This window comes from Staurois parvus, unplaced genomic scaffold (genome assembly GCF_062004578.1).
Source record: "Staurois parvus isolate SC_StPar_1 unplaced genomic scaffold, SC_StPar_1.0 ptg000463l, whole genome shotgun sequence".
Taxonomy (NCBI): Eukaryota; Metazoa; Chordata; class Amphibia; order Anura; family Ranidae; genus Staurois; species Staurois parvus.
Window position 1 is genome coordinate 1,201,778 of NW_028318259.1, and position 19,271 is coordinate 1,221,048.

The window sequence follows — 19,271 nt, forward strand, 5'->3', positions numbered from 1 at the left end:
GTTTGATTGCTCCTGTGGACAGGTGTCTTTTATACAGGTAACAAAATGAGATTAGCAGCACTCCCTTTAAGAGACTGCTTCTAATCTCAGCTTGTTACCTATATGAAAGACACCTGGTAGCCAGAAATCCTGCTGAATGATAGGGGATCAAATACTTATTTCCCTCATGAACATGCAAATCAGTCATCATTTGTTAGATGCATTTCTGCTGAATTTGTTGTTGCTATTTTGCCTCTCAGTGTCACAATACACCGAACATTTGAGTTTTAGACCGATCATTTCTTTGTGAGTGAGCAAACATTCATAATCAGCCGGGGAGCAAATACACATTTCCTTCACTGTATTAGAATGCCTGTGATCTCAGCAGCATTAATTCATCTTAGCTGCTTAGTAACGGACATCTGTGGTTTCACTGATTTTCTGTTATTGTAATCTCTCTATGTCCCACGAGATTACAGTAACAGGAGCCATTCTCCACAGTTTGAAGCTTTTGTAGATCGTGCCGCTCCTCAAAAGGAGAAGCGATCTACACCGCTCCATAAACAGGCACTCCTCTGAGAATGCCTGAGAACACTTTCTGATCAGCTGTAGTGTCTTCTTTTCTTCTGGGTGGATGGTTCTGAATTCTCCTAGGTCTCTGGTCACCTGCCTTGCATTGAAGCTCCAGATCATGTTATGTGGTCTATTGAAAAGTCTTGACTGATGTAGATGGCTGGGATTCCTTCCTGTGGTTCCATTAGTTCTTCTTAGGCAGGATTAGATTCTAAAACCAAACAATGGTCGTCCATTGCCATCCATAAGCACAATATATGGCAGTCTGCATCAGAAATCCACAGGGGCTATGATGGTTAGAAATTCCTCATGTTGAACAACAAACACAACCTGTAAGCGAGAAGAGAAATGACGTTGATTAAGGGGTTCTTAAAAGAAATGTTCTTAGGTAATAAAATAAGTTCTAAATGGTTTCGCAAGTTAATAGAAATAATCAGTTTTACTCCAACAAAAAGGTAAAGGTGTGAGAAAAGACTGACAGATGTGAGATACGTACCAGAACGTCATGAACCTCTCCCGGCGGAGGGGACGTACTGTATCCATGGCGTGATGCAGTTGCTATGAAACCAGTGGGAACAGGGTATTGTCGAAGCTTCAGGTTCCATTTGTATAGCTTCCAAACAGATATTGCACAAAGAATCCTGCTCCATCAATGTCACTATCAGAAGGACTAGACTACTTCTTGGCACTGGGTGGTTCTGATCCACTAGAAAGTGACTTCCCTGCATCTGGGTTGAGTTAGCAAGGTTATCTCCTGGTAATTCTTCAGACTCTGCACCACCAGTCACTTGTGTTTCATAAATGGGTGTTGCTTTCCTCCTGAACAAAATTTCACTTTTTTTTTTACTTTTATATTTCAATTTTGTTTTCATGATAAAAAATCTATTTAACATGGAAAATAAAGCCGGGCAATAGTAAACGAGGTAGACACTTTACTGGTCCAGCTGATTTTTGTCCCGCAGACTGGATAGTTTGGTCTCTCCATATATATTCTGAAGCATGTATAATGGAATTATTATTATTATTATTATACAGTATTTATAAAGCGCCGATAGTTCGCTCAGCGCTGTACATTACAAAGGGGGACAGAACATGTGACAGAACAATACCAATACAATGCAAAACATGAGGGGATCGAGGGCCCTGCTCTTTCCAGCTTACAATCTACAAACTAGAATTGGTGAGAGCAGTCCAGTACGACGACTTCTACTTGGACGTCCATTCCCTGTGTGCAAATTAAGCAGACAAGAGGTCCCTCTCTATGCTGGTATCAACTTCTTCCACATCTTCTGGGCAGCTCTGGTATAGGTTCTCTCTCCCGTAATGGTGCTTTAGATTTTGTTCTACAGTGAAGGAAATGCGAATTTGATCTCCTGCTGATTTTGAATGTCCACTCACAAAGAAATGATCAGTCTAAAAATCGAATGTTCAGTGTATTGTAACACTGAGAGACAGAATAGCAACAAAAAAATTCAAAAGAAATGCATGTCTAACAAATGATGACTGATCTGCATATTTATGAGGGAAATAAGTATTTGATCCCCTTCACAAAATATGACTTAGTACTTGGTGGCAAATCCCTTGTTTGCAATCACAGAGGTCAGACATTTCCTGTAGTTGGCCACCAGGTTCGCACACATCTCAGGAGGGATTTTGGCCCACTCCTCTTGGCAGATCCTCTCCAAGTCATTAAGGTTTTGTGGCTGACGTTTGGCAACTCGAACTTTCAGCTCCCTCCACAGATTTTCAATCTAATTAAGTTCTGCTTCTTGAGCCACACCTTTGTTGCCTTGGCCGTGTGTTTTGGGTCATTGTCATGCTGGAACACCCATCCACGACCCATTTTCAATGCCCTGGCTGAGGGAAGAAGGTTCTCACCTATGATTTGATGATACATTGCCCCGTCCATCGTCCCTTTGATGCGGTGCAGTTGTCCTGTCCCCGTAGCAGAATGTTTCCACCACCATGTTTGACAGTTGGGATGGTGTTCTTGGGGTCATAGGCAGCATTCCTCCTCCAAACACGACGAGTTGAGTTGATGCCAAAGAGCTCGATTTTGTTCTCATCTGACCACAACACTTTCAACCAGTCGTCCTCTGCATCATTCAGATGTTCAGTGGCAGACTTCAGATGGGCCTGGACATGTGCTTTCTTGAGCAGAGGGACCTTGCGGGCACTGCAGGATTTCAGTCCTTGTTTTGTTGTTCTTCCATTTGCGAATGATTGCACCAACTGTTGTCACCTTCTCACCAAACTGCTTGGCGATAGTTTGGTAGCCCAGTCCAGCCTTGTGTAGGTCTAAAATCTTGTCCCTGACATCCTTGGACAGCTCTTTGGTCTTTGCCATGGTGGAGAGTTTGGAATCTGATTGTTTGATTGCTCCTGTGGACAGGTGTCTTTTATACAGGTAACAAAATGAGATCAACAGCAATCCCTTTAAGAGACTGCTTCTAATCTCAACTTGTTACCTGTATGAAAGACACCTGATAGCCAGAAATCCTGCTGAATGATAGGGGATCAAATACTTATTTCCCTCATGAACATGCAAATCAGTGCATCATTTGTTAGACATGCATTTCTTTTGACTTTTTTGTTGCTATTCTGTCTCTCAGTGTTACAATACACCAAACATTCGATTTTTAGACCGATCATTTCTTTGTGAGTGGGCGAACATTCAAAATCAGCAGGGGATCAAATACGCATTTCCTTCACTGTTTATGTATGTGTGTGTGTGTGTATATGTGTGTGTGTGTGTATGTATATATATATATATATATATATATATATATATATATATATATATATATATACACACACACATAGTTGTGTTCAAAATAACAGCAGTGTGTTGAAAAAAGTGAAAAAGCTGAAAATCCTTCTAATAGCTTTTATTTCCATCCACACAGATGCATTGGGAACACGACACATTCTATTCCAAATCACAACATGAAGAAAAATACATCAAATTTGTGTTGTTCCTCTAAAAAAATTGAAGAAAAGTGAATATTAGACGGTTCAAAAAAATAGCAGTGTTTGTATTCTTCTTTACAAACTCAAACATTCACTATATAAACTGAGAAATGTTTGAAGATTTTGCTTTCCTTTGGATCACTTAATGAATATTTAGTTGTACAGCAGTTCTCAGAAACAGTGCTTATACATCTGTGTTGCATGGAGTCACCCAACTTCTGGCCCCTGTGATCAGGTATTCCAGCCCAGGATGATTGGACCACATTCCACAGTTCTTCTCTATTTTTTGGTTTTGCCTCAGAAACTGCATTTTTGATGTCACCCCACAAGTTTTCTATTGGATTAAGATCTGGGGATTGGGCTGTCCACTCCATAACGTCAATCTTGTTGGTCTGGAACCAAGATGTTGCACATTTGCTGGTGTGTTTGGGGTCGTTGTCTTGTTGGAACACCCATTTCAAGGGCATTTCCTCTTCAGCATAAGGCAGCATGACCTCTTCAAGTATTCTAATGTATTCAAACTGATCCATGATCCCTGGTATGCGATAAATAGGCCCAACACCGTAGTATGAGAAACATCCCCATATCATGATGCTTGCACCACCATGCTTCACTGTCTACACAGTGTACTGTGGCTTGAATTCAGTGTTTGGGGTCGTCTGACAAACTGTCTCCGGCCACTAGACCCAAGAAGAACAATCTTACTTTCATCAGTCCACAAAATGTTGCGCCATTTCTCTTTAGGCCAGTCAATGTGCTCTTTGGCAAATTGTAACCTCTTCAGAACGTCTTTTTCCCAACAGTGGGACTTTGCGGGGACTTCTTGCAGATAGCTTGGCTTCACATAGGCGTCTTCTAATTGTAACAGTCCTCACAGGGAACGTCACACCTTCTTTCATCTTCCTGGAGCTGATTGTTGGCTGAGTCTGCGCCATTTTGGCTATTCTTCTATCCATTCCAATGGTAGTTTTTCGCTTTCTTCCACGTCTTTCAGGTTTTGGTTGCCATTTTAAAGCATTTGCGATCTTTTTAGCTGAGCAGCCGATCATTTTCTGCACTTCTTTATATGTTTTCCCCTCTCCAATCAGCTTTTTAATCAAGGTACGCTGTTCTTCTGAACAATGTCTGGAACGACCCATTTTCCTCAGAATTTCAGAGAGAAATGCACTGTAACCAGCATGTCCAACATTTGCTGCCTTCCTTCCTTAAATAAGGGCAGTAATTGCCACCTGTTTTTCAAAAAATGAATGACCTCACTAATAGAACTCCACACTGCTATTATTTTGAACACGCCCCTTTCAATGAGTGATTCAATGACACAGAATCAACAGCATGCATGTCATGACTGTTGGGTCTGTTGGATTTCTATTACTCTACTACACCTGCTAGGAAATTATTTGCCATGTAGAAATATCATTTCCACCAAAAACAGTGATTGATCCGGTTAGTGAAGTCTGACTGCTATTATTTTGAACACAACTGTGTGTATATGTATATATATATATAAATATATGTGTGTGTATATATGTGTATGTATATATGTGTGTGTGTGTGTGTATATGTATGTATATATATATATATGTGTGTATATATATATATATAAAATACGGCCTAAATTGTAGTATTTCAAATATATGTCATTATTTGGGAAGAATATTTTTAAAATGTATTCCTCCACGTGGAGCCATATTGCATGGAAAGGTAATTTTAATAAAATCAAATTACAATATGGCTTGTGTAACAATTGTAAATACTATATACAATATACATTTTTTTTTTATACACAAAACTAATCTAACAGTTAATCTTTAGCTGAATGTCTAGCACATATTGTATGTGTGGCAGTATGGCCTTAATGGCTACATGCCGCACATAACTGTTTACTGTATGGTGCTGTTTGAGAGGTTCCTGATCATGTGATCGCTGTGACAGCCAATCAGAGTGGTCACATGATCTGGAATTCAGCCTCCAACTCCAATCATCCAGAACCCTTTAAAGGCCTAGCAGGAGGCACCAGCAAGATATTAAAGCTGAATTCCATGTATAGCAATTTTTACATGGTCACATTGGTCCCACTTGGACCACAGTCTGTAAGCACAATACCTGCTGAATCCCCGTGGAAGCTGGAAATCACTGTAGTAGACACCGCTGCAACAGTGGTCCCAATGCCCTCCGGTGTTCACAGTGTAGCAGGATAACCACTCAGCACATGACCTGGAAGCTAGCAGCAATCACTGGAGTAGCGGTGTCTACTATAGTGATTTCCCGCATCCACAGGGACCCCACGGGTATAGTTACATAGTTAGTCTGGCTGAAAAAAGCCAAAAGTCCATCCATTTCGACCACAAACAAAAAGTTATAATCCTATACCCACAGTTGATCCAGAAGAAGGCAAAAACCCAGCAAAGCACGATCCAATTTGCTCCTGCAGGGAAAAAATTCCTTCCTGATCCCCCGAGAGGCAATTGGATATTCCCTGGATCAACTTTACCTATAAATGTTATATCCAGTTATATTCTGTGTATCCAAGAAAGAATCCAGGACTTTCCTACAGCAATCCACTGAGCTGGCCACAACCAACTCTTGAGGGAGTCTATTCCACATTCTCACAGCTCTTACTGTGAAGAAACCTTTCCGTGTTATGACACATACATACTTACAATGGTCCAGACTGACCCAATGTAACTATGTGATAAATGACACACATAAACTTTAGCTATAAAGATAGTATACAGCTCGCTGTTTGATAAATTAAAAAAAAAAAACCCGTTGATCCTGCCAGAAAACTCACACTTCCTGTGCTCTGTCTGACTGTTAGCACTTACCCCAAGTTCACACCTTAGCGGTTTCCCCAGTGTTTTGCAGAAATGCACTGCAGTCCATTTAACATGATTTCCTATGGGACGCGTTCGCATCTCCGCATTTTCACCCCGTTGCATTTTTTGTAAAGGGTCAGGCTTTTTTTTTTATGCAATAAGTTGCGTTTTTGGTTCTATAGACTTCAATGGAAACGCTGCAGAAAAGCATGTCGTGTGTTTTTGCCATTCTTTTGATGCATTTTGCATTTTAAATCTGCCTAGCAACAAGAAAAATTATTAAACTCAAAACGCAACACAAAATGAAACACAGAAACAGATCAAACGCGAACTGCATAGGTGTGACCCTAGCCTTCCGTTGTTCTCAGCTGTCACTGACCCACACCCCTCTCTGACATAGACAGTAAGAGAAGTTTGGGTTCCAGTAGGCATATCAAATGGTTAGCACTTCCGCCTGGCAGTACTCGGGTCGTTGGTTTGAATTCCAGCCACAGCACCACCTGCCTGGAGTTTTCATGTTCTCCCTGTGCCTGCGTGGGTTTCCTCTGGGTACTCTGGTTTCCTCCCACACTCCAAAGACATGCTGGTAGGTTAATTGGCTCCTGTCTAAATTGTCCCTAGTATGTGTATGTATGAATGGGAGTTAGGGACCTTAGATTGTACGCCCCTTGAGGGTTAGGGACCTTAGATTGTACACCCCTTGAGGGTTAGGGACCTTAGATTGTACGCCCCTTGAGGGTTAGGGACCTTAGATTGTACTCCCCTTGAGGGTTAGGGACCTTAGATTGTACGCCCCTTGAGGGTTAGGGACCTTAGATTGTACTCCCCTTGAGGGTTAGGGACCTTAGATTGTACTCCCCTTGAGGGTTAGGGACCTTAGATTGTATGCCCCTTGAGGGTTAGGGACCATAGATTGTACGCCCCTTGAGGGTTAGGGACCATAGATTGTACGCCCCTTGAGGGTTAGGGACCTTAGATTGTACGCCCCTTGAGGGTTAGGGACCATAGATTGTACACCCCTTGAGGGTTAGGGACCTTAGATTGTACTCCCCTTGAGGGTTAGGGACCTTAGATTGTACGCCCCTTGAGGGTTAGGGACCTTAGATTGTACGCCCCTTGAGGGTTAGGGACCTTAGATTGTACACCCCTTGAGGGTTAGGGACCTTAGATTGTACTCCCCTTGAGGGTTAGGGACCTTAGATTGTACGCCCCTTGAGGGTTAGGGACCTTAGATTGTACTCCCCTTGAGGGTTAGGGACCTTAGATTGTACTCCCCTTGAGGGTTAGGGACCTTAGATTGTATGCCCCTTGAGGGTTAGGGACCATAGATTGTACGCCCCTTGAGGGTTAGGGACCTTAGATTGTACGCCCCTTGAGGGTTAGGGACCATAGATTGTACACCCCTTGAGGGTTAGGGACCTTAGATTGTACTCCCCTTGAGGGTTAGGGACCTTAGATTGTACGCCCCTTGAGGGTTAGGGACCTTAGATTGTACGCCCCTTGAGGGTTAGGGACCTTAGATTGTACGCCCCTTGAGGGTTAGGGACCTTAGATTGTACTCCCCTTGAGGGTTAGGGACTGATGTGAATGTAGAATATATATGTAAAGTGCTGCGTAAATTGACGGCGCTATATAAGTACCTGAAAATAAATCTCATTCTGTTGTCCTGGTATAAAAAGGTCAGTGATTGTTGTCACTCTAGTACAGGAAGTGTGTCACTGGCAGGAGCACCAAGTGAAAAAAAGCATGAAACAAAAAGAGAACACTAATGCATCCGCCACATCTAAGGACTGATAATCTGCAATATTCCATTTTTAGGTTTAGATACACTTCAACTGACACATCCTGTAATAAATGTTTATTTTTTAATTTGAGAATTTTTTTTACAAATCAAAAACTAAACTGCTACTGGTCCTTTGGTTTGGTGGCTTCTTCCAGTTTGTTCTGGTTATCCCCATAACGTGTCAGGAGGCTGGAGTTGAGAAGGGTTTCCGTTAGAATTTTGTCAATAAGGTAAGTCTGCAGAGAGAAGAGAAGACGGGTCGTTGTGAACATGAATGGTGGAGGGATATTGATAATTATTAAGGATTATTGCCATTAATTATGTTTGGTGATACTCTGCAGCAGGGCATGGGATGATGGAATACATGCATGAATATCAATACAGTACATGGACCATGGTCAACCATCAGTGGACACCTGATCATCACACCCATATGAGATTGTTGAACATTCCAAAACCAAAGCCATTAATATAGAGTTGGTCACCCTTCGTGGCTGTAACATCCTCCACCCTTCTGGGAAGGCTTTCCACAAGATTTTGGTGGGTGTCTGTTGGAACTTGTGCCCATTCAACCAAACCAAATTTGTGAGGTCAGGTGTTGATGGTGGATTAGACCTGGCTTCCAATCAGAGTTGAAATTCATCCCAAAGGTGTTCAGTAGAGTTAAGGTCCGGGTTCTGTGCAGGACACTCAAGTTCCTCTACAAAGTCATCGTACCATGTCCTAAAGTGATTGTAAACTTTTTTTTTTTTTTTTTAATAAAAAATGTGTTCTACTTACCTGCTCTGTGTAAAAGCCCTGGTCCTTATGTTCTCAGGTCCCCCACCGGTGCTCCTGGCTCCTTCCCTCTGCTGTATTTCCACACAGCAGGTTGCCTGCTATGGGGACAGGCTCAATCCTGAGGAGGTTCTGTGTGTCCAACAACAGAGCACGGCTCGCCCTCCCCTCGCTGGATGTGATTGACAGCAGCAGAAGCCAATGGATCCTGCTGTTTTCCTTGAGCCTATGAGGCGGGAGAGAGCAGCTGCTCTTGTGCTCAGCTCTGTCTGGAGATCAGGCACTGGCATAACTAGAACCTTCAGGACCCCAGTCCAACAAACCATGAAGGGCCCCCTTTACCCTCGGCCGGTGTCCTTCTGTCAGAACCCAGTGGTGGAATGCCAGGCCCCATTCACAACCTTTGTGATCCTAGTAGTTCTGCCACTGGTGTCAGTAGTTTTTTTATTTTTATTTTATTTTTCTATTTTTTTTTTACCATTTACATTTTTTTTACAATATTTTTAATTATTTTTAGTTCCATTGGGGGGCTTTGGTGAGATATCAGGGGTCTGAACAGATTTCTGTCTCAAAGGTGAAACAGAGAAAGGTGGATGATGACACAGCCCTTAATCTCCATCTTTGCAGCCTCAGCTGCACTGAATGGACAGGAATAGCTCTGTACAGAGCTTCTTTTTCATTCACAAACAAACATAGTAAACACAGTTTACTATGTTTCAGTTATGAATGGACAGAGTCAGTGATAGTTAGGGATCACTGACTCTCCATCCTGACAGATCCCCACATCAGCCATTGGGAGAGGGGAGGAGGGCCAGCAAAGAGCATGGGGGACCAGAGAGCAGGAGGTGTGTGGGCAGCAGAAAAAATCTAGATAGGGGGAGCGGCAGGGGCAGCTACATATCCAGGAACCGATCTCTCCATTCAGTAGCTGCAGTTGGAACACGGAAAGATCGGTTCCTCCATATGCAACCTCCCCCGCCGCTCCTCCTATTCAGGTATACAGGGAGGCCACACGGGCAGCCTGCAGAGCATGGGGCTGGGTAGCAGTTGCAACCCCTGTAGGCACGCCCCTCGGATTAGGTAAGTATAAGGAGGGCTGGGGTAGGGGGAGATGAGCATTGAAGTTTTTTCACCATAATGCAGGGAATTGAAAACCTTCAGCCCTGGTTCACACATATGCAAATTCGGATGTGTTTCGAATAGCACAGATTCACATGACAGGTCCAGGAACATAGTTTTCTGTGAGAGCTGTTCACATATATGCGGTCCATCTACAGTGCAAATTAGAAAAAGGGTCCTGTGCGATTTTCAGTGCGGTGTGGGGGAATTTCCAGTCTTTTACATCTGACAATTCGCATCAGATTCCCACCGCTGAACAAAATCAAACTAAAAACAGCCATCAAAACTGCATGGCATATATGTGGACCAGGACTCAGCATTTACAACCAATTTAATGGCGCTAGCCTTGGGCACGGTCATGCTGGAAAAGAAAAGGGTCTTCCCCAAATGGTTTCCTCCATTTTTTGGAAGAGTAGAATGGCCTAAAATGTCTTTGTATGCTGTAGAGTTAACAGAATCCTAGAAACACCTAAACTTCATTGTGACGGGAGTGACTTTTGGGGGTGGGGGGGACCCCTGTATCATCTTCCCAAATCCCTCTTATGTCTAAGGCACCCTGTGCCTGTTAGGGGGTATAGGGTGCAATGTTCTAATATGGGTGTGGGGGTTGTCCATTGTTCACTGCCATGTGCTGCATCCCATTGTTCTGTGTCTTGGTTTGGTGGGGGGTGTTTCCTGCAGCCCTTCCCCCTGCTGGGACGGCCTGATGATGTGTTTCCTGTTCCTGGTTGTATTTCCCCGCCCTGTGTATATATCTTGTGTTTGTGTAAAAGTAAAGGAGTTGACTTCCTGTCTTAAGAGAGTCTGGCGCTGTCTATTTCCTGCATGATCAGCGGTGGGGTCCGTGGATGGTGTTTGGACAGGGAAGCTGGAGTATAACGGAAATACCTAAGTGCGGTCTGGATCCGGTTCCGTTACATTCATCATTTGGGATGGGGTTACATACTCCTGACCATATGGAGTAATAGGAACATTAGGGTATGAAGGCCTTGCTGGTCAAAGCTTACAATCTATTAGAACCGATGTCCCTACAGAAGACATTTTGCCTCATTTCCTATTCAGTCCGACACCCATCACCTGGACAGGGAGTAAGGAGGAATGTCCCTGATAGATACACAAATGGCAACAAAATTCTGATGGAAGTTTCAACTCTTCTCCAACTTTTTTCAGCCAAGCGTTCGTGTTTATATGCAGACCAAGGTGCACATGGACATCTATTGGTTGCAAAGTACTCTAGCGTAATGTCATGTGACCATTTTTCAAGAGTTTTCTTAGCAGTCTGTACCTGGATGGAGTGGGAGAGGCAGCCGCTCGTCCTGCTGGTCAACCCGACCGTATTCAGCGCCTCCCAAGCAAAATCCTTCGCGGTCTTCACAAAGATGTTTGCCTTTATGTTTTCTATCAGGTTGGTGGAGACCAGAAAAGGCATCACACACTGCCAGGAAAACCGAGAGACCCAGTGTAAGTACATTCTGCCTATTTTAAGTACAGTATCATTATTGCTACATTTACCCAACTTTTGCAGGTTTGCTGTTCCTTATTTTACAATTTCTAAGTTATATAGAGATTTATATATTCTCCCTGTAGACCAGCGGTGTCAAACTCCATTTCATCGCGGGTTGTTTCAGCATTATGGTTGCCCTCAAAGGGCCGGTTGTATCTGTAGGACTAGATTTCCAGAGCAGCCCACCCCCCATTACATCAGATGTCAAGAATCCCACACCCTCCCTAACATCACCGTGCACCACCTTTGGGGGCAGAGCTGGGAAGCAGAAAGTGCAGGGTCTGGAGGAGGACCAGAGGAGGAGTGGAGTCAGTTACCAGAGTCTGCTGAATGCTGAGACCAGGGGAGGCAGAGATGAGGGGGTGCTGCAGCTGCACTGAGAGGTGAAGGATTTGGCAGAAGAGTTCCATTCTCCTCTCTGTTGACGACTGCTGAAACAAGGTGGGGGCGGAGACAAGGGTGTACCTGCAGGAGAGGTGCAAGGGTCACATGAAATGGCCCGGAGGGCCAGATTTGGCCTTGTGTTTGACACCTGTGCTCTAGTGGCTACATGCGTATCGGTCAGCAGGATCAGAAACCTGTTACATGGCTCTTGAGCTAAGCACAAGCAGACACTCAGGGAAAGTGAAAGCCTGTGAATTTTGTTTGGTGTGAGCAAACTGAGGATTCTACTGAAAGAGGACCAATAAAGCACAGTCACTGCATTCATCTACAGTTGCAAGAAATAGTATGTGAACCCCTTGGGATTACGTGGAGTTTTGCATGAATTGGGCATAAAATGTGCTCTGAACGTCATCTAAGTCACAACAATAGAAGAACACAGTCTGCTGAACATAATACTACACAAACATTAGATGTTGCCATGGTTTAATTGCACATAACATGTAAACATTCACAGTGCAGGGAGGAAAAAGTATATGAACCTTTGGACTTAATAACTGGTTGACCCTCCTTTGGCAGCAATAACCTCAACCAAACGTTTCCTGTAGTTGCAGATCAGACCTGCACAACGATCTGGAGTCATTTTGGACCACTCCTCTTCACAAAACTGTTTCAGTGTAGCAATATTCTTGGGATGTCTGGTGTGAATCGCTCTCTTAAGGTCATGCCACAGCATTTCAATCGGGTTGAGGTCAGGACTCTGACTGGGCCACTCCAGAAGGCGTATTCTGTGCTGTTGCAGCCATTGTTTTGTTGAATTACTTATATGCTTTGGGTCATTGTCCTGTTGCATCACCCATCCTCTGCAGAGCTTCAGTTGGCGCACAGATGGTCGTACGTTTTCCTGCAAAATGTCTTGATAAACTCTGGAATTCATTTTCCCATCAATGACAACAATCGGTCCAGGCCCTGAGGCAGCAAAGCAGCCCCAAACCATGATGCTCCCTCCGCCTTGTTTCACAGTGGGGATGAGGTTTTGATGTTGGTGTGCTGTGCCTTTTTTTCTCCACACATAGTGTTGTGTGTTCTTGCCAAACAACTCAATCTTGGTTTCATCTGTCCACAGTATATTTTGCCAGTAGTGCTGTGGAACATCCAGGTGCTCTTTTGCAATCTTCAAACGTGCTGCAATATTCTTTGTGGACAGCAATGGCTTCCTCCGTGGTGTCCTCCCATGTACTCCATTCTTGTTTAATGTTTTCCTTATTGTAGATGTGTCAACAAAAATTTTAGCATGTGCCAGAGATTTCTGTAGGTCTTTAGCTGACACTCTGGGATTCTTCTTTACCTCATGCAGCATTCTGCGCTGTGCTCTTGCAGTCATTTTTACAGGACGACCACGCCTAGGGAGAGTAGCAGCAGTGCTAAACTTTCTCCATTTGTAGACAGTCTGTCTTACCGTGGACACATGAAGATACTTGGAGATACTTTTGTAACCCTTTCCAGCTTCATGCAAGTCAACAATTCTTGATCGTAGGTCTTCTGAGAGCTCTTTTCTGCGAGGCATGGTTCACATCAGACAGCGCTTCTTGAAACCAGTAAACCCAAAACAGGTGTGTGTTTTTTAAGGGCAGGACAGCTGTCAGCAATACATCCAATATCATCACACTGATTGGAGTCAAGGTTGGCTCACTCCTGGCTCCAATTAGCTCTGGGAGAAGTCATTAAGCTAGGGCCTCACATACTTTTTCCTCCCTGCACTGTGAATGTTTACATGTTATGTGCAATTAAACCATGGCAACATCTAATGTTTGTGTAGTATTATGTTCAGCAGACTGTGTTCTTCTATTGTTGTGACTTAGATGACGTTCAGAGCACATTTTATGCCCAATTCATGCAAAACTCCACATAATCCCAAGGGGTTCACATACTTTTTCTTGCAACTGTACATATACTCTATGACTGCAAATTAACAGTACTACTTCCACCTAGTATAGGAAGCTCAGGTCCCCCTCCAGACACAGCGTGCTGCTTTGTCAACAAGAAATGCCAGAGGGAAATGATGAGAATTGGAGGGGGACTCCAAACAAAAAAGAAATGGTATGAGGTCCCCCCAAACTCTATACCAGACCCTTGAGTTCTAGTATAGTTTTTGAAAGGAAAACCCATTGCAAAAGTCAAGAAAAAAAGTGAGGTCCCCCCAAACTCTATACCAGACCCTTGGGGTCTAGTATCATTTTTGAAAGGAAAACCCATTGCAAAAGTCAAGAAAAAAAGTGAGGTCCCACCCCATAATCCATAACAGACCCTTTTGTGAGCGAGAAAGGTAAGGGAAGGCCAACACGTGGCTCCCCACAGGTTTCCATCCTACTAGCATGCTGAAGTCAGTTGGGAAGGCTGACCAGAGCAAGAAGTAGACAGGGAAGTTTTCCCTGTTAGTATCCAAGAAAATGGATATAAACTTTGTTTCCATTTGCATAGGACACCCTCTCTCCATAAACGCTATCCTTCAATATCAAATCATGTTGGTGTTGCCTGGTTGATGAGGGTTCAATCCTGCCTATCTGCTGGCAATGCTGATACTTCAAGTATATTAGCAAAGGATGTACCAGATTATAATGGAGGTTACCAACTATACTCTGGACTTCTCTCCCTCGCACTATCAGCTTCACCATCTCTCCCTACCCTTGAAAATGCTTCCTGAAGTCCCTGGCCATGGACATGGCAAATGCTGCCAAAAGGTGCATTCCCACATACTGAAGAAGAACTTCAGTGCCCTCTCTAAAAAGAGTGGTTTGTGAGGTTGGATAGTGTCTCGGAAATGGAAGAGCTGATCTATACAGCACAGGATAAGTTTACTGATTTTGAAACCACCTGGATGTGGTGGATCTACTTGAATCAAAACCAGATTACGGTGGCATTATGTCCACCCAGTAGACTGTAGGATAAAAACTTTGTTTCCGTTTGCATAGAACACCCTCTTTCCATAAACTCTATCCTTCAATACCAAATCATGTTGGTGTTGCCTGATTGATGAGGGTTCAATCCTGCATATCTTCTGGCAATGCTGATACTTCAAGTATATAAGAGTGCACCAGATTATAATGGAGGTTGCCAACCATACTTTGGACTTCTCTTCCTCATAGTATCTGCTTCACCATATCTCCTTACCCTTGAAAATACTTCCTGAAGTCCCTGGCCATGGACACGGAAAATGCTGCCAGAATGGGCATTCCCACATACTGGAGAAGAACTTCAGTGCCCTTTCTAAAAAGAGTGGTTTGTGAGGTTGGATAGTGTCTTGGAAATGGAAGAGCTGATCTATACAGCACAGGATAAGTTTACTGATTTTGAAACCACCTGGACGTGGTGGATCCATTTGAATCAAGACCAGATTATGGTGGCATTATGTCCACCCAGTAGACTGCAGGCTACTTCAACAAGGAATACAGGTTTGGTCATGTGTTGAGGTATGAAGAGCTCACGGCTGGGCGTACTTATTTCTTTTTCCCTTCCCTTTAATCCTCATGTATTTCTTCCCTCATCCCTCACCCCCATCCTATCTTCTCTTCCTTTTTTCTCCCGTTTCCTTTTATTTTCTTCTTCCTGTTCTGTCTCCTTCTCTTGTCCTATTTTACATCCAAATTGGCACCCACAAGTGTTATGTTATTTTAATTAAAGACTTTTTTTTTCCTGTAAGTTTCCTTTTTCATGACTGACATTGGATGTTCCCTTGTGCGTTGTGGTGTATGTCTTTCTTTTTGAAATTCCTAATAAAAATTGTGGGATAAAAGATACGGGGAAGTCTTACTGCATCACCAAGGTCTCTAACAGGCCCAAATTTCATGGAAGACCGATGTTTCCAGATATGCTGTCCAAACTCTTCTACAGAAGCACAAAGTGACATTGAGGATCGAAGTGCAGTAGTCGCCAAGGAATGTTAGTGCAGCAGATTGAAGACACTTTGTGCTTCACCTTGCAAACCTAAGATATCCAGTGGCAGCATCAGCTCAGACCTGGCAGAAACCAGTGGGGCCCAGGCCTAGCCTGAAGAAGTCTGCTCAGACGTTAAGCTGTCATGGAAGACCTAAAGCAAAAAATGAATTTCTGTGAAATGGAAACAAGGCCAAGGGACTCACCAATGTGGTAAAACACAAGAACTGGGGATACAGAAAAATGGCAGCAGGTACACAGGCCTGATGAGTCCGAATCTGAAATATTTGGCTGTAAGAGAAGCAGTTTGTTTGCTGAAGGACTGGAAACAAAGATGAGTGTCTTCAAACAGCAAAGTATGGTGGAGGTTCCTTGTAGGTCTAGGGCTGCACAAGGATTTGGCCTTCTCAATGGTGGAAAGTACAGGTAGACACTTCTCCGCCATGCCATACTATCAGCGAGGTTTCCAATCAGTCCCAAATTCATTCTTCAGAAAAACAATGACCCAAAACCTACAACCAAAGTCTTAAAAACAAGAAGTCCTGGAAGAGATGGCATGGATCCCCTACGGAGCCTTGATCTCTTATGGAGTCTATCTGGAATTGTTATCCAGCTGGGTAACAAAAATGGTGAAAGTCCTGAGGGATAAAACCTATCAAGAGCGACTTCAGGAAGGCAATATGTACCATCTGGAGGAAAGGAGGGAAAGGGGAGACGTGACTGAAACCATTAAATACATTGAGGGAGTGAATGATGATCAGGAGGGTGGTATAAGATCAAGATCACAAGGACATGACCTCAAACTAGCAGGAGGAAGGTTCCAAACTAATCTTGGAAAGAATCCCGAGGGGCGTTCAAGTCAAACCGGGACTTTTCATTTTCCAGGTATAAAAAGGGACGCTAGCGTGGCGGTACTACAGGCAGTAGTAAGTGGCAAGTGTGTCCCATTACTGATAGGCGGCGCACATGGCACCAGCCAGCCCAGAGACCGTTAATCAAGATGGCAGACAACAGTGTTAATGCGTGCATGGAACCGCGTGTGGTGATGAGGGTTCTTGTGACCGAAGACGTAAAACCCGCGGATATCTACAGAAGACTTCAAGCACAGTACAGTGATGAGACGCTCAGCTGCAGTAACACATTTGAATGGTGTAAACATTTCAGCGCAGGATTCCCCAGTTTACAAGATCTCTGGCAGGATCAACAGGGTTTTTTTTGTTTTTGTACTTGTGGAATAGGTAACAAAACCGTCTCCATGTTATATTTATCAGACAACACGGAAGTCCGCTGTTAGGATCTGTAAGTGTTAGGATTGGCGCGGGGGGGCAGAGAGCCCAAACTATTTTATTTGACATCTTTTGCTTTCTTGCTGATACAGGGGGACAGATTTGTATGTATTGTCAGACCTACCTGGACTGTAACTCCTTTATGCCAACATTCTGTATTCAGAGCGCGGGAGAAGTAATCCACAAATCCCTAGGAGAGAAGAGAATCAGACCAATGGAATTCCATTATGTGTATAGGCCGGGCTCCGGGGTTGTGGAAGGCAATGACATCCAGTGACATCACGTTCTACAAGAGCCATTATGCTTCATCATGATATCTGTACTTACTGACCACTCCAACCAAAAACAACCCGAAAATTCAAAAATGTCAATTCAGGCGGAGCCTAGAGGTAGCCTCTGCCATCTTGTTAATCAGCCAGTGGTTTAACCCCTTCATGCCTGAGGGCAAAACAAATCTTAAAGTGTTCCTAAACACCGGACCCTGCATTCCCTATATCCGCTCTCCCCGGACCCTGCATTCACTATATCTGGTCTCCCCAGACCCTGCATTCACTATATCCTCTCTCCCTGGACCCTGCATTCCCTATATCCGGTCTCCCCGGACCCTGCATTCCCTATATCCGGTCTCCCCGGACCCTGCATTCCCTATATCCGGTCTCCCCGGACCCTGCATTCCCTATATCCGGTCTCCCCGGACCCTGCATTCCCTATATCCGGTCTCCCCGGACCCTGCATTCCCTATATCCGGTCTCCCCGGACCCTGCATTCCCTATATCCGGTCTCCCCGGACCCCGCATTCGCTATATCCGCTCTCCCCGGACCCCGCATTCGCTATATCCGCTCTCCCCGGACCCCGCATTTGCTATATCCGGTCTCCCCGGACCCCGCATTCGCTATATCCGGTCTCCCCGGACCCCGCATTCGCTATATCCGCTCTCCCCGGACCCCGCATTCGCTATATCCGCTCTCCCCGGACCCCGCATTCGCTATATCCGCTCTCCCCGGACCCCGCATTCGCTATATCCGCTCTCCCCGGACCCCGCATTCGCTATATCCGCTCTCCCCGGACCCCGCATTCGCTATATCCGCTCTCCCCGGACCCCGCATTGCCTATATCCGCTCTCCCCGGACCCCGCATTCGCTATATCCGCTCTCCCCGGACCCCGCATTCGCTATATCCGCTCTCCCCGGACCCCGCATTCGCTATATCCGCTCTCCCCGGACCCCGCATTCGCTATATCCGCTCTCCCCGGACCCCTCATTCGCTATATCCGCTCTCCCCGGACCCCTCATTCGCTATATCCGCTCTCCCCGGACCCCTCATTCGCTATATCCGCTCTCCCCGGACCCCGCATTCGCTATATCCGCTCTCCCCGGACCCCTCATTCGCTATATCCGCTCTCCCCGGACCCCTCATTCGCTATATCCGCTCTCCCCGGACCCCGCATTCACTATATCCGCTCTCCCCGGACCCCGCATTCACTATATCCGCTCTCCCCGGACCCCGCATTCACTATATCCGCTCTCCCCGGACCCCGCATTCACTATATCCGCTCTCCCCGGACCCCGCATTCACTATATCCGCTCTCCCCGGACCCCGCTTTCACTATATCCGCTCTCCCAGGACCCCGCATTCACTAAATCCGCTCTCCCCGGACCCCGCATTCACTATATCCGGTCGTCCCGGACCCCGCATTCACTATATCCGCTCTCTACGGGCCCCGCATTCACTATATCCGGTCGTCCCGGACCCCGCATTCACTATATCCGCTCTTCCCGAACCCCGCATTCACTATATCCGCTCTCCCCGGACCCCGCATTCACTATATCCGCTCTCCCCAGACCCCGCATTCACTATATCCGGTCTCCCCGGACCCCGCATTCACTATATCCGCTCTCCCCGGACCCTGCATTCACTATATCCGGTCTCCCCGGACCCCGCATTCACTATATCTGGTCTCCCCGGACCCTGCATTCACTATATCCACTCTCCCCGGACCATGCATTCACTATATCCGGTATCCCACAGTACACAAAACATGGAAATGCAATTCTTTTAGTAAATGTAAACAGCTAAATCCCTTTTCTCATCAGCAGTTAGAGCAGTTTTGTTACTTCTATCAGTGTCCACTGGTTAAGGTTTTGTAGGA

At 45.0% G+C, this 19,271-nt stretch overlaps 1 protein-coding gene across 1 annotated transcript in view; it reads right to left on the reverse strand.

Moving 5' to 3' along the window:
- Positions 1-8,181: 8,181 nt before the first annotated feature.
- Positions 8,182-19,271, reverse strand: part of LOC149452808 (very-long-chain 3-oxoacyl-CoA reductase-B-like) — a 42,385-nt gene continuing 31,295 nt past the window's right edge. The window contains exons 9-11 of the mRNA XM_089688961.1: positions 17,246-17,311; positions 11,303-11,452; positions 8,182-8,357 (exon numbers count right to left, since the gene is read on the reverse strand). Of these exons, the coding sequence (XP_089545087.1) occupies positions 8,244-8,357; positions 11,303-11,452; positions 17,246-17,311 (330 nt within the window). The 3' untranslated portion in view covers positions 8,182-8,243. The remainder of the gene's footprint in view (positions 8,358-11,302; positions 11,453-17,245; positions 17,312-19,271) is intronic.